The sequence below is a fragment of the Antedon mediterranea genome, chromosome 7 (genome assembly GCF_964355755.1).
Source record: "Antedon mediterranea chromosome 7, ecAntMedi1.1, whole genome shotgun sequence".
NCBI lineage: Eukaryota > Metazoa > Echinodermata > Crinoidea > Comatulida > Antedonidae > Antedon > Antedon mediterranea.
Window position 1 is genome coordinate 27,876,395 of NC_092676.1, and position 16,507 is coordinate 27,892,901.

Here is a 16,507-nt window from a genome sequence, read left to right on the forward strand (position 1 = left end):
ACAGAGCTTTACAGATATCTTACTGACCAATAAATGGACATGATGATGTCATATCACTACCATATCAGGGCATATCACTACCATATTTGACACTACCATAGATAGAGCTTAAGAACACTACTTAAGAAGGGGTCTTACTCATATGACAATAAATTTATATGCATTCACAGTCCTTTTAAGTCACTATTTAAAAGATTGAGTAAATCGCCCGAGTCTAACAAAAACCAAACAGAAATCTATTACATGTTAAGCAAATAGTCAAATAACCCTACAACTTATTCAGAGCTATTGGGTATATAATAAAATGCTTGCAAGTTGTACATTTTACATAGAACCTAAAGTTCACAAACATTAAATAAATTGTACTGTACGATGCCTCAATCAAATAAACATGACGCTAAAACCCAAAACAATAATACTGTTAAGCTCTGTCTACACTATCAAACAAGTTTTACAAAAAAAGTATGATGTGCCCAAATACAGTAGTGATATGCCCAAATATGGTAGTGATATGACATTATATGTCCATATTTGGGTACACTACATTTTTTTTGTCACATTCAATTTCATGTTTTAGACAGAGCACATTTTCTCAAATAACCACTATTTTTTTACACACATCTCCAACAAGCAAGATTTTTATGATTTTTTTTATAACAGTGATGTTTTTTTTCTCCTATTAGTCGTGCATTATTGTCTGATGGTAAATACTGCAAGTGGTGGGAGATATTACGCGTAGCTGTCGCCCTCATCTCGACGTTCACGATCACGCTTCAAGCCTGTTTTCTGCACACTGATGTTGCATTATGGGGATTTAACTACTTCCTGGATATCATCTGCTATGTCGATATGTAAGTAGTCTGTATCATTTTTTTTACATTATTAATGTTTGTTTCATTTGACTTCACTTTATTTTCACTTTTGGTAATATTATTATTATTATTATTATTATATCAAAATTTATAATGCGTCAATTCAAAGACCGAGGTACAAAATCAAAGGCACTGGGCATGTTAGTGGTCGAAAAAATGAGTTTTGAGCAATTTTTTAAATAAGGCAACAGAAGAGCAGTGTTTAATATATATATATTTTTTTTAACATTTTGAAATTTAAAAATATTTGTAGTACTGTCTTAATGTATTATTATATTGTATCAGTTTGTAATACAACACAAATAAAATGAATATACATACTTGTATACAAACTGGCCATGCAGATGATATATCTGTCTATCCTACTTGTTGTCCTTGCTAGAGGTTGTTAAATGAATAGGCTGTTTCCATTATTTTACATGAAGGATTTCAACCAGTGGTCAGATATAACAAAGTTGCATAGAAAAAAATAATTTTAAATTTGTCAATAACGTTTTTACTTAAGCACTGCAGTACCTAATTATCTTAAATTAAGAATAAATATTGATGTTATGCGCAATTTGAACGATTTGCGCAATTTGAAATTGCGCAAAAAAAATCCTTGCGCAATTTGAATTGAAACATGTGTTTCAAATTGCGCAAGCAACGTATTAAATTGCGCAAGTAATCTGCAAATTGCGCAAGGTTTTTCGACAGATTGTGAAATCATGCACACCCATATTTTTATAGTAATTTCTAAGAATGATTCAAAATTAAAGATAAATATCGCATTTCCTTATTTTAGTAGTGCAAATATTGTTATAAGTTAGCATACCGTCGAAGAACCGACGAAGGAAAACGAAGCGGTGGTGTTCCACCAGGCGGGCGCGGCGCGGGCGGCCGGCTATACTACTCTAGCCTAGCTAGGGTCTGGACTACTGATACTGACTAGGTTACATGGCCTAGCTTAAACTAATATTAAAAACTTAAAAAGTGAGTATTAACATTATCTTCATTGAAATGGTCTTATTCTAAATTTTAAACTCCTCTGCCTAGCCTAGCCTAGCCATGTATGGGAAAATTTACAGTTCGTTTTCAAATTGCGCAAAGGTGTCATATTGCGCAAGAACTATCTTGCGCAATTTACAAATTGTGCAGCGCAATTTAAAATTGCGCAAAGATTTTCTTGCGCAATTTCAAATTGCGCAAATCGTTCAAATCGCGCATAACATTGATAATGCCAACTTTTTTACTTTAACTACCGCATAAATACTTTAATATTAAACATTTTCATTAGTATGTCTTGAACTATTGTATAGTTATATAAACTAGTTCAATAGGTTCAGATTCTAGACATTTAAATCTCTGATATTTAGATATTCAATTAAACAAAATATTTGGAATTTATAATCAGTACGTCACCATGCTGTATGTAAAGCTATTTCTGGAATTGTTACAATAGCAAATCATAAGGAAAAATATAAAGAAAAAAATAAACAATTTATAAACATTGACAGTGAAAATGCCATCATTCAAAATTAGCTACAGTAATCTGTATAATTAATAAAACATGTATTAAATGAATAAATTCAATTCAAATAAACATTGTTTTCTTTAATTTTGGAATTAAAATTAAAAAAATTAATAATTCTGATGAGATTTTCTTTTTGAGAAAAGTAATTATAATAAATCATAATATATAAAATGGTGATTAAATTGTATAAACAATGAAAGATGCAAAAAACCCCAAGAAATATGAATCAATTGTAAATATCTAGATATGTTTAATAATATATAAATATGAAATAAATAAGAATATAAGCGTATATTATTAGAAAATAAATTAGTAAATTATTATTACCTACAGAGAAGGCAGTGCTAAGCCTGCTTTGAATCTATGAGAATTCTTAACTGCCGTTGAGGACACTTTAAAATACGCTATTAAGACCTACTGTATGGCAATCTGCTGCCTCAGGATTTGAGTTAATATACAAGAAATTATAGATATGAAATCAATAGAATGTATTGATGAGAATGCAATGTTTTTATAGTTAGTTTCTTGTTTATTTTATTATCATAATTATCATTTCACCTTTCGACAGGCCTACTTCTTCTTCACATTTCCCTACTTAAGATATTCTGTAAGTTGATATTATCAAAATTGTTGTTGGTGTCGCGACCACACACGCCATCAAATTCGGCGTGCCATTGTGCATAAATTATTAATTAAAACTTTTTTGTGCGTCGAGAAAAACAATACGCAAATGTAGGTCTTTGCCGGAACGACGATGATATTTGAAGTTAGATGACCTGGATTGAGAATGATATAAGTTAGCGGTAGTCAAGATTTTATTGATCAAATTATAATGTATAGCAATGCTAAAACAGTTTGATGTGCTTGTAATATTAAGTTACAGGCAGGGGTCTATTAAATGAATTTAATATCATCAGAACATCCATAAAATAACATTCAAAGATGGATGTCTATAATATAAATTAGCTTATAACCTCAAAAATTAGTTTAAATGTATGTTTTGAACTTCAAAATAAGAAAACATTGTGTAATGTAAACTATCACTACAAAAAATCTTACTTTGATTTCTCCTTTTTGTATTAATGTTAGTATCTGCATATGTACATAAGTACTGTTTATCATCATTGGGAAAGATGACTTTCTTTATTATTTTCTTAGAAATATTAAAGATGTATTGTCCCCCAAAAAACATGAAAAATGAAGATTAATTAAATCAGATTTGAATAAGTTATTTTGTATTTTTAATAAAGTTAATCACTTCCGTAGGAAAAAAATGTTTTCATTATAAAAATGACAAAATAAATGGTTAAATTCAACCAAAAATCCATTGGCTGGCAGCCAATTTGACTATTTTTTGCTTTAAATTACATTTTTTTCAGGTAAATAATTTTTTTTTTTAAATCCAATTTTTGGTCAAAGTAGATTATTATTATTACAACTATTTTGTGACATTAAAATGGCATATTCAACAACAAAAAAATGTAATAATTATTATTTCATAGGGACAATACATCTTTAACAAGTTCTTTTTATTTATTTTATTACTTTATTATAGGTATTTGAAATTTCACATGGCTTTCAATAATTCAAATAGTGTACAAGTAACGCATCCACTGTCAACAGCAAAACATTATCTCCGGTAAGAACCCATCTTTTATTCATCTCTAAAACACATGCATCTTTATTTCCTAATTCTTAAAATGTTACTAGACTGACAATACATCTATCTCATACAGGAAAAAACGAAATAACATTAGAATTGATCTATGATACATGACTAGACATGAAAATATCAAAACAGATAAATATTTTATGAATAGCTGTGTAAACAGTCTGAATTGTATGGATATATAAAGGTTGCGAGTTTGGAATAAGTGTTATAAATGCAGCTGTCTGACACTATCTACAATCTAAATGTTAAATTTGAATTCTTAAATTAATAATACAAGAGAGAATCAGTAACAACTGTTCTGCAATATTGAGTTTGTTAATTGGTTTTAGTAATATCAAATGTTTTGGTATTTATAAAGCATAAGGAAAAAAATTGTTTGTTTGCCATAAGTGAGAAAAATTGAGAAGGAATATGATTGATAAACAAAGTAAGATGAATAATTAACAGAAATTGGATTCTTACTATTTATTTTTTACGAGTGCATAACATAAAACTCTAAAAGTCTACACTATCAAACTAGTTTGACAAAAAAAAGCGTGATGTGCCTAATATGGTAATGATCTGCCCAAACATCATCATGTCCATATATGGGCACATCACATTTTGTTTGTCACATTAAGTTTGATAGTAGACAGAGCTTAAGGTTTGACTAGAGATATTATAATTTTTGTCATTTACACTACAGTATACCACTTCTTTCAGACGCACTTGTAATTTTTCTAGGCCAAGATTGCATTATTTGCATACAGTACATTGTATCAGAAAATAGCTTGCTATATTACAAACATAATCATTGACATTATGTAATATATGTATATTTTCTTGTACCCGTTCATGCATAACTACCACACAGTATTAAAGGCAAACTTGATATTTATTGCTTTTTTTTATAGGACCAATTTCGTACTCGATCTGCTTGCCATTTTCCCCACTGAGCTTATAGCCTACGCAGTGTTACGCACTTTCTCAGGTTCGTATAAGTTAATAGTGTCCGTAATACATTCATGATTAGCGTGGCCATCGGTTTTTACTTTTTTAAAGAATCTTGTCTGTATCCAAATCCACTGGTCCACAAAAATTTTCAATTTTTTCCCTCTGTCTACACTATCAAAACTTGATGTTACTAAAAAATGTGATGTGCCCATATATGGACATGATGGTGTCATATCACCACCATATTTAAGCACATCACACTTTTTTTGTCAAACTAGTTTGATAGTGTAGACAGAGCCTAAAAGATACTGTCCTTTATCTATGTCCAGAAACATGGTGTGTTATACATATTCCTAGTTATTCCCATGTAACCTTAAAAAATAACTCTTTGCTTCTTGTTTTTAGGAGATTCTGTACATATCTATGCCCTAGTTAGAGTCAATCGTCTTCTTCAGCTTTATAGAGTGGTATGTATAACTTTTATTTTATTAAGAAATATCATTACGCCTGTGGGAAAACAACTGTATGATAATCTGTCTAATAAATACCTGTCATGTGACCTTGAAATGTAGTCTGCTAGAAATGATGATATTGGCTTTGCTAGCTAGCAAATTATTTATTTTGTAGAATAAATGTAAGATGGATAGTCACATAGAATTTAGTTAGCTCTGTCTACACTATCAAACTAGTTCGGAAATAATTTAGTGATATTCCCAAGTATGGTAGTGATATGACATCATCATGTCCATTATGTCCACATCACATAATGTTTGATAGTGTATAGACAGAGCTTAATACTAGCTGTGTAACTTTTGATGTTGGCGTATTGTATAGGTCATTAATCTTTCCTCAAACACCAGTTTGATTGTAACAGAGCAAAATAAATTAATACTTTCTTCTTTTCTAATAGTATAAAATAATTACTGTATTAGATATTCATATCATTACAAATTAAAGATTTCCAAGCAAATTGTTAATTCATTTATCCCAAGATGAACTTGATCAAAACCATTTAATTCTTTATAATGTAATATAATAAATATTGAATGTATTAAATGTTTCTTTATGAATGAATCTCTCTAATAGCCTCTAGCGTTTAACTATCTCGAGTCTGGCGTTGAACGAGAGACAGACTCTATCCGTAAAGTCAAGTTCCTCTTCTACCTGCTTATCTTCATACACTTACTGGCGTGTGCGTGGTACTTCAACGCATGTCCGCCGATCACGACGACGGATGTGCCTGCCGACCGCTTCAAAACCAACATTCATTATTGTTACACAAATTCATGGACGAATTATACGGCACTAGATTTTCGTAAGTTACAAATAGAAATAATTTATTTTTCACATTTGTTTAAACTTAATTATTAGAAATATGTTTTGATAATCCAACCATTATCAAGGTTCTGGTGGTATAACGACAATAAGACGTAGGTCCACTGTACACATCTAGCCCATGAACCTAGTACATCTTTCAAAACGAGTATGGGGTTACCCCGATTTACTAGTTTTCACCCAACCACTATCACACACAGACAGTTATCATAACTCATCATGAGGGCCCCTTGATTGTCACGATACGCTCTATATATAAATAACTTTGAATAAATAAATAAAAGATATTCTAATAAATTGTGTTAGATCCAATAGCAATTAATCCAATATTATTATTCTGTGATGTATAGTTTCTTTGGCTATTTGTGAATAAGAACATTAACATTTCAGTAGCAATGAAACCTAATGTCCTACTGCTAAAATATTATTTAAACTAATAATGATGAATATCTTAAATGTTCTTTATTTTGAAAATGATATTATCATAATGATATTTTGTAGAAACTTAAGGTTGCAATCTATAACAACTTCACTACCTTGTACTGTATTATTTATTCAGTTATTCATCCCCTAGTGTAGCGGATTATTCTCGTTGTTACATCGTAATTCCTTACAAATTATACTGGATATAAATCAACTGTACCAAGATACCCTGTGCTTCCGTAGCGTAAAGAGATATTAAATAAAGATCAATTATAAATTATTGGCTTATTTACCAGATGAAAATTACTTAATTTATGTGTGATTTCTTTTTAAACATAATTCTCTTTTTGTGAGATCGTTGTTGTTACTGACATTTTTCAAACCTCATATTTAAAAAAAGTTCTAGAAAAAGAGTATTAATTTATGTTTAAAAAAAATATAGTTCACCTTGTCATCTGCCATTTGGCAGGTCCATGCCAATTTGACATTTTTCAAACATCATATTTTAAAAAAGTTCTAGAAAAAGAGTAATAATTTATGTTAAAAAATATAACATAGGTGTAAATCAAAAAGCTCAACAGAAAAATAAGTGTAATATATCTATGAAATATTCTACATGTGAAAATTGAGCTACTAAGTTTAATATGTATTTTTATCAGGTACAAAATCATATATATAAAAAAAGTTCTAGAAAAAGAGTAACAATTTATGTTTAAAAATACAGTACTGTATAGCATAGGGTAGATAAAAAAGCTTAACAGAAAATAGGTGTTAATATATGATTTCTTGAGATGTGAAAATTGAGTGAAGCTGTTTAATATTTTTATCAGGTACAAAATCATATTAAAAAAAGTTCTAGAAACAGAGTAACAATTTATGTAGGTAAGTAAGTAGGTAAAAAAGCTAAGGTGTTAATATATATATGATGTCTTCTACATATATTATTATATTTTTATCAGGTACAAAATCAATTGGCGTTCAGTACATCATCAGTCTGTACTGGGCTTCAGCCACAGGAGCGTCTGTAGGATATGGCGACATTCACGCAAACAATGTCAATGAGGTATTCTTCAAGTTTAATAATTTAACAGTTTTTATAGCAAAGTTAATAACAAACAAATCCTCCATAAAAATGTAGACAAAAGTAAAGAAAGTGAGTTTTGAGAAGTTTTTTGCTTGTCTTCTTTTAAATTCAATAGATGAATAGTTTCAGTGGATTGCTGAGGTACAAATAACTTTAAAATAATGTTGTGGTCTAAAGGCTTGAGGCTTGTCATCTAGTGGTTGTGGGTTCAAGTCTCATTACCCAAAAAGTATGCAAGTAAATGTACTAAATATGCAATGCAATTACAAGAAAATATCCAATGCAAGAAGGCCAAAACATCAATTTAATCATTATTTTTTTTTTTTTTTTGCTTAGATGGTGCTAGCCTTATTGTCGATGATAATGGGTATTGTGTTCTTTGGCTACATCATTGCTAGCGTTGCTGCTAGCTTGGCCAATGCTGATGCTCAACGTGCCCGATACCAAGAGAAATTAACAGCAGTTAAACGATATTTAAAAGTAAGAAATAATTATCATCATTTTTTATAATAATTTATTCATCAAAGTTTATGAAAGATTTCAGAAATACGTTAATTTTTCTTTAAAAAAAGAAGGTATCTTAAGAGGTGAACTAAAGCACTAGGCTATAAAGCTCTGTCTACACATTTTGTGTGACAAAAATGTGCCCATGTGTCAATCATTCAATCAAAATTAACATTTATTTCTAAAATGGTGGCGTCACCAATAGAGCAAAAGCTTGTGTCAGGGACGCCAAAACAAAACATTCAAAAGCAAAAAAAACATATATAAAACACAGAAATGAAAATATGGACATGATAATGTAATATCACTATCATATTTGTGCATATCACTACTACTATATTTGGACACATCTTTTTGTCAAAGTAGTTTGATAGTGTAAAAAGAGCTTTAGTCAATAAATAACAAGTCAAGTATGTAATATCCCATATCACATTCTTTAACCATTCTTGTAACATAAAAAATTGATCCGTCATTAAACATGAACAAATCTCATAAGTGCCACTTTGCTCTTAGGATCATCAAAGCAATAAGAACTTAGAACAGCGAGTCATCACGTACTACAACTACTTGTGGCTTCGTAATAAGGGCGTTGACCCCGACTCGCTATTCGATGGACTACCTCTTTCACTGAAGGCAGATGTCACTCTGAATTTATATCAAGAGATGATAAATAAGGTATGTAAATGTCAAAAAAAAGTATTTATACTATGTTAAACATTTATAGTCCAATTTAAAGTTCTTTAAAGCTAAAAAAAATATATGTAAAGGTGATCGTATAATAAAATAGACAAGTTCGGTTTGCTTTTTGTCATTATTATCTGTTTTTCGTAAACCAGCAAAGTATATTAAAACGTAGACTTGCCCCAAGTCTGTATTTAATGTGTCTTTTTTATGTTAGTCTTCTAGTCTGCGTTTAAATTTGCGAGCACAAGTATTATACGTATGAACCGCCATATGTGCCATTTATCTTTGTATCTTATTAAGTCTAGAACCTAGGCTAATTAAAACATTACTAACACAGCTCAGGGTTGCAGTTCAAGATAGTTTATGTTTATAGTTCAACCTCCAACATCTTAATAATAATAATATGTTTGAATACAAATCAAGTAAAGCTCTGTCTACACTATCAATGTGTTTGTTTGATGTGCCAAAATATGGTAGTGATATGCTTTAAATATGGTAGTGATATGCTTTAAATATGGTAGTGATATGCTTAAATATGGTAGTGATATGCTTAAATATGGCAGTGAAATGCTTAAATATGGTAGTGATATGACATCATCATGTCCATGTATGAGCACGTCACATAAGGATTGATAGTGTAAACAGGGCTTCGGATTATGAACAGTTATTAAGCTCTTTCTACACTCTCAAACATTATGTGACAAAAAAAATGTTATATGCCCATATATGCACATGATGATGTCATATCACTGCCATATTTTGGCACATCACTACCATACATGGGCATGCCACGCTTTTTTTGTCAAAATAATTTGATAGTATAGACAGGGCTTGACGGTTTCAGAGTTATGATTTAAAAATGTGGTTTATTTTCATCTTTGTCTTGAATTGTTATTACATTAAATAATAAAACGCAAACACCTAAATCAATCGCCATCTTACAATGTACGTTTACTTAACAAAATGTGATACATGACATCGATCGGTCGGTTCATTTGTTTCTGCAGTAAATCTCAATTTCTTATGCATTTATAATGACAACCAGACTAGCTCTCTTTTTCCTCAGAGCTACAGCAATCTGGTTTATTCAATTCTTTATATGTTTGTTCATGATTGAATCCAGGCTGTCTAGCCTAAACTTAGGAAAATATAACCACTAGATATATGTTTTTACTAGATAAATGTAGATATATCTCTGTTGGGAAAAACTGGGGATAGGAAAGTGGAGGTGGTAAGTGAGGAAAGCGGAGGTGGTGAGTGTGGAAGGAATGGTGAGGGAATGAATGGAGGAAGGAAGTCAGAGGCGGTGAGAAGAGTGGAAAAGGGGAGGGGTGAGAGGAGGCTTTTGGCTCAGATTTACCACCAAAATAACAATGGATAAAGCTATTGGAAATTGTTTTCAATGCCTAAATAAAAATAGAATAATTCATAAAACGGTGTTAACGATAATAGAAATAAAATTAATATTATTAATAATGATGACAATACATCATGACATCCATCACGAGAATGTAGTTACAAATAACCCATAGAATAATTAATTTGTCAGAAACATAGATTGGTTGCCATGACAATAAATGTAATCACAGAATCAGTGGTGTTCCTGTGTGTAACAGTCATTTATACACCCTAAGAAAGTTGTTTTTAACAAGAGCAAGATATACGGTCACTTACCATCAGAATGACTTATTAGTTTAGAACCATAATTAATCATAGCTATAATGGTTTGTTCTTTTTTCTAGTCTTTTTAAGAATAGTTGCGTTCAGAACATTAGCGTTATTAATGCTTCCTTCTCTCGACAAATTAAGTTGTAGAAATCAAAGCAAAGATGAAAAAGTAAACAAAAATTAGAAATTTCATCCTGATTAAAATCCATCATGCTGTCAAGAATATTAGTAAGATTGTTTTGGATCTCAACCTTGGAAATCAATTATATTTCAAAATGATTGTTGATTTCACATCCTACAATGTGAGAGGTTTTTTTGATGTCAGTCGGTTAGGGTACCTTATTAATTACAGTATAGATAGGAAATTACCAAAGTATGAAGTGCTAAGTGGGTCAAGTTTAGGTCAGGTTTAACAGAGACTTAATGTATTGATGTTTTCATTGGTAAAGTTGCTACAATCGTATTTCCATTGGCAAGGTTATATGACTATACAAAATACATCACTGAGCATTAATAATAATAATAATAACTTGAAATATGCAGAAAGATGCTTCAAAATCAAAACATCTTTTTTTTTTTTAGTTTTTGTAAACTTAAATTCTTAGGGCCTTGTGAAAAAAGTCTTTTGCATGTTCCGCTTCAGCTGATTCGCTTAAGAGGTTCTTTCAATTCGCATCGTTTCAAATTGTGACTCTAAATATTCAAAATATTCATTTTGTATTTTGTAGTTTTTAGTCAATTTGATTAAAATTATAGGATAAATTTATAATATATTATATTTATTTATAGGTACCTCTGTTCCAAGACAAAGAAGTTGGTTTTCAGAAAATGCTGTCCATGTGTATGCGACCCGTTCTTTTCCTTAGTGGTGAATATGTAGTGAGGAAGTTTGACTTTGGAAAAGAAGTATGTATATACCTATTTTGTTTTACTGTTTTGTGTATTGTCAATTTTTTTTTCATATTTTATACGCATCGAACAGCGAGCACAAACTCATCATCAATTACAGGATGGATAAACTTTTTTATAATTTATCGTGTACTATTAATAAACTAGTATCATTTAAGGTAGTGAAGTTGAGTCGTGAGTTTTAACCCTGGCACTAGGTCAGGATTGAACCATTGACCTTGAGATTGGAAGGCAAGCATGTTAACCACCAAACTACAGCTCAATTTACAAATGACAGGATGAGAGCAAGAGGATAACCCTATTATAGAGGTCTAGGGCTTGTTTCCATAGGGGTTTCCTGTTTTGTACATTTTATTATCAATTGTTAATACTGATGAATAATAATAATAGTTCATGCATATTATTACCCCAGTCATATAGAAACATACTCCCATAATGCAGCTAGTAATCAGCGCAAAGTTGTGTCTTGATCTAACCGGGTTCCCATTTATACACCTTGGTGGAGAGAGGCAAACGTAAGTAAAGTATTTTGCCTAAGGATACAAGCAATGCGGAGAGAGTTGGATTCGAACCTCGATCTCACGATCAGTAGTCAAACATCCAACATACTGCGCCACACGCCCTCACAATCAATTAATTTCACTTTGTAGATGTTCTTCATCCATCGAGGTATTGTAGAAGTAGTGTCAGAAGATGGCTGTACTGTGTATGACACCATGGAGTCTGGTAGATACTTTGGTGAAATCAGTCTAGTATTTAGTTGCCCTAGAACAGCCTCTATTAGGTAATAGCACTCTGTTATTTATGAATTATTATAATAATATTTCCAGTCAAAATCAGTGCCACTTACAGGATGGGTAATACAGTACACCTTGTTAAACTGAATTTTATATGACTACACTGTGTTGGCTATGAGAATTATCCTGGTCCTGTAATGTGACAGCACCAGGAATTGAACCCATGACCCTGGGATTGATAAGCCAGTATTTAACCACTAATCTACTGTGTTAATACTACTGTATATGCACAGCCAGCAGTAACAAAAACCTTGACTAACTATAGGCTTTTGGAAAAAAAAAAAAATCATACAAATATTTTCAAACAAACAAACAATTTTTGACATTTAAATGCAGTATCATAAAATATATAAATGTTTATTTCCACAGAGCTCGAACAAATGTAGACATGTTTACCCTCAACAAAGGTAGCCTAGATGCTGCTTTGACTCACTATCCACCCATCAAAGAGTCGATCTATAAGGTAGCGGAAGAACGTATCAATGCTGTACGCAAACGCAGCAAAGCTCATATCGGTTCGGTAATTATATCATCAAATTATTTCATTAAAATCGTCAGTGAAACAATCAGCGAACACAAAAATTGAAACATGTACACAATTTTTGGTATTTGTTTGTGTACTTGTGTCAAGTTTTCATGTCTATTGTGTCACTGACAGCGTCTTAATGTTTTAGGATTAAGTTTACTTGAAAAACATTTCAAACTTTTATTCATGTCATTTATTGTCAAATGTCTTTATGGCATATATACTGTGGATATTTTTAACCATATTTTAAGCAACCCTCGTCACGGTGATCATCTCATATTCGTACACCCTTTTGCTTGGACAAATACTTTAAAATACTCAATTTTCCACAAAGAAAGAAATTTGAGATTCATTAATTTTAAATACAGGTATTAAGACTTTTATAAATAGTAAGATTTTGCTATACTTTCAATTTTTAATGATATTGCAATATATTTTAGTTTATTTTGATATAGTTATTATATACTTTTTTAATGTTTATACAAATTTTATTCTAAATGTTTTTTTATACAATCCGTGCAATAGTAGACCTACTAGATAGTGATTAGGTTGGCTTTTAAGGAATCATGTCTCTGCCTGGTTTTGTGTGATGTTTTCTTGTTGTGTGTCCACGTTTTTTTATATTGTACTTTTAAGAACTTTTGCCGAATAAAAATTAATATTAAAGATGTATTGTCCTTTGAAATGAAGGTCAAAATATTCTAAATTTAAATTGGCCATATCAAAGTAAAATTAATGTTATTCACTTTAAGTCAAAAATTCAAGCCAAAAACAACAAGTTTACGTAATTAACAGGTAAATTAATTTGATTAGATTTCGTCTGGAAAATCATTGCGAGCAAAAGTAAACAAAGATTTCAAACCATGAGTATGCATTATGCATGATGCTAATTAGGATTGTTTACAACTCGTCACGGTTGAGAAAGTGTTTTCATACAGTTTTTGAACAACAAAAAACGTCTGTATTTCAGTTAAATGATTTTATTTAAACTAATTTTTAGTGAAAGTTAATAACTATTATGATACATCAAAATGACCCACTTTTTTCGAAATCTTTTTTTTTTTTGGAATTAGTTGAAGGTACAATACATCTTTAATATTATTATAATATTATAATAAGTGTTTTCATAAGTGTTTTCATTGTTCAAATGCTGTACTATCTTGTAGCTAAAGAAGCCAGAGGAAAAGGCGGAAGGAGCAACACCAGATGCAGAGACGGAGGATAAGAAGGATAAGCAAGCCAATGGGAAAGCAACTTCTGCAGGTAACTGAAATAAATCTTTAATCAAAATTATGGCCATTAAATCATCATTTTCAGTATTCATTAATAAATGTTATCAGGACACTGTAAACGGTCGGTAAATTAATAAATTTTTTATTTTACAAATTGGGCAGAAGTCACTTTATATCCGTTGAAACAAACGATTACCGTATATCCTTGGATATAATCCCACTTCTGGTCTAATCCCACCCCCTATTTTATGTCCAAATTTACAAACAGGCATATCCCCGGGTATAGTCCCAGTATTTACTTTTGGTCTTAATGTAGGCCTCTTTCTAGCCAGTTCAGATGAGTTTTTACAAGAAATGCTAATTACCAATCCTTTATTTCCTGAAACAAGGTTTCCCTGGGTATAATCTCACCCCTCAAAGTCGGCCCAATTTTGTGTTCTAGGTTGGAGGATATACGGTATTTAATTTAAGACTTTTTTTTAAATATAGGTCCTACGATACTAGAAGAGACAAGCATTGAGATAGATGAAGTGCAAACTGTTAGTGGGCGCTGTTGTATAACTCGCAACTATCTGCAGTGGTTTCTGGATTCAAATCGCTTTGTACTCAATCCAGACAGTAAGTTTGTTGTTGGTTTGAAGCGAGTCACCAGTTTCCTTATATTTCTCACCACCTGGACAATATTGTATCAGGTAATGTATAAAATGACATTTTTTCAATATTTTTATGTTAAAGATGTATTGTCCCCCAAAAACATGAAAAAATGAATTTTAACACAATCAAATTTTGAATAGGCCATTTTGCAGTTTTAATAAAGTTATTCACTTCTGTAGAAAAAAAATTCAACAAAAACAATTATTTCACTTATAAAAAGACAAAAACAGTTAGTTTTAGCCAAAAACCCTTTATATTAAATTTTTTTTAGGAAAATAATTTTTTTTTCGATTCAGTTTTTTGTCAAAGTGAATAACTATTATGTGACATTAAAATGGCATATCAAAAAAAAAAATGTAAAAAAAATTATTTTTTAGGACAATATATCTTTAAGTAAAGCGTGTTAAAACAATTTTTTTTTTTTATTTTGATTTATTGAAAGAACAGTAGAACCTGCCTCTACTAAATGTTGACTTATTAACAATATCTTGTACTATGATTAAGTTTTTATTCTTGGTTGAAGATATGCAAGTAACCAAGTGAAAATTTGTAATCATTCATATTCTTTTGGGAGACTTTCCTTTCACGCAACACAGAACACGTTAGCTGACTGTAATTTGTTGTTTTATTAGGCAGCGATTTATACACCTGAGTACAGGCCTTTTGACAAATCACTCGTAATGATCTATTTTAGGGTGGCTGCCTTAATGGCAATTTATCATGTGAATTTATTGTTTAGCTGAGATTAAACATTGTGTGCAGTGAGTAGTGGATATGAAATGAATGATAAATTGTACAATTCCCCTACTGACTATTTATTACATTCGCACGATAGATATATTGAACATGGACTGTAAATAGGTATATGTTAATGTTATTAATGTTGTGACTTAGGTACAGCCACATGGACTGCCATTTTAAAATTCGACATATACAATTCTGTCCCTCACAATAATTATTTTCTGCTACTCATCTAATTCAAAATGTATTCAACTAGAGAACCGTTTTAATGCCATATACAATATGTACAGTATATAATTAAATAGTTAGTTTGAAGAAAATTGTCATGAAAACAATCATAAAACATAAAACATAAAAAACTAAAGCTATTTCTACACTATCAAACTTCATGTGACAAAAAAGTGTGATGTGCTTATATATGGACATGATGATGTCATATCAATACCATATTTGGGCATATCACTACCATATTTGAGCATATCACCACCATATTTGGTCATCAAAAATGACTAAACTCTTTAACACAGATAGCGTGCCTGTTTATTTACTCCTGCACAAATTAGCATCGTTGTCGCTCTTTTGGGATAGCTTCATTTCACGCTACACAGCTTCTGCTAGGCTATAATTTACTATATCTTATTAGGTACCAATTTAATCTCATAAGTAGAACGTTAAAAGTATGGTAGACCTAGTTTCGGTCAGTAATTAATGTAGTGAAGAACATTGTATTTGTATATACTGTATTAGTTTAAAGGTGGTTTAGATGCTAGGTTACCAATCCCAGGGTCCTGGGTTCAAATCCTGTCAGATTCCAGGATTTTGTTCTCATGACAAAACAACTTCACTCTTAAAGACTTGTAATAAGACTTGGTCTGTGTATACTATATGTTTGTCTAAAGTGGTGATTATTTAAGGGGGCGGCTACTTTATTAGCCACTAGCCTTAACAGCTTTGTGGCTA

The 16,507-nt window shown here is 31.0% G+C and overlaps 1 protein-coding gene across 3 annotated transcripts in view; it reads left to right on the top strand.

Annotated features, from left to right (window-relative positions):
• The window catches only part of LOC140055304 (uncharacterized), a 97,293-nt gene that overhangs the window by 72,149 nt on the left and 8,637 nt on the right, over nucleotides 1-16,507 (top strand). For all 3 annotated transcript variants that reach the window (XM_072100611.1, XM_072100613.1, XM_072100612.1), the window contains 13 exons: nucleotides 684-851; nucleotides 3,941-4,024; nucleotides 4,951-5,027; nucleotides 5,396-5,457; nucleotides 6,077-6,305; nucleotides 7,708-7,811; nucleotides 8,169-8,312; nucleotides 8,850-9,011; nucleotides 11,478-11,594; nucleotides 12,248-12,381; nucleotides 12,764-12,914; nucleotides 14,087-14,183; nucleotides 14,642-14,844. In XM_072100611.1, the coding sequence (XP_071956712.1) occupies nucleotides 684-851; nucleotides 3,941-4,024; nucleotides 4,951-5,027; nucleotides 5,396-5,457; nucleotides 6,077-6,305; nucleotides 7,708-7,811; nucleotides 8,169-8,312; nucleotides 8,850-9,011; nucleotides 11,478-11,594; nucleotides 12,248-12,381; nucleotides 12,764-12,914; nucleotides 14,087-14,183; nucleotides 14,642-14,844 (1,732 nt within the window). The remainder of the gene's footprint in view (nucleotides 1-683; nucleotides 852-3,940; nucleotides 4,025-4,950; nucleotides 5,028-5,395; nucleotides 5,458-6,076; nucleotides 6,306-7,707; nucleotides 7,812-8,168; nucleotides 8,313-8,849; nucleotides 9,012-11,477; nucleotides 11,595-12,247; nucleotides 12,382-12,763; nucleotides 12,915-14,086; nucleotides 14,184-14,641; nucleotides 14,845-16,507) is intronic.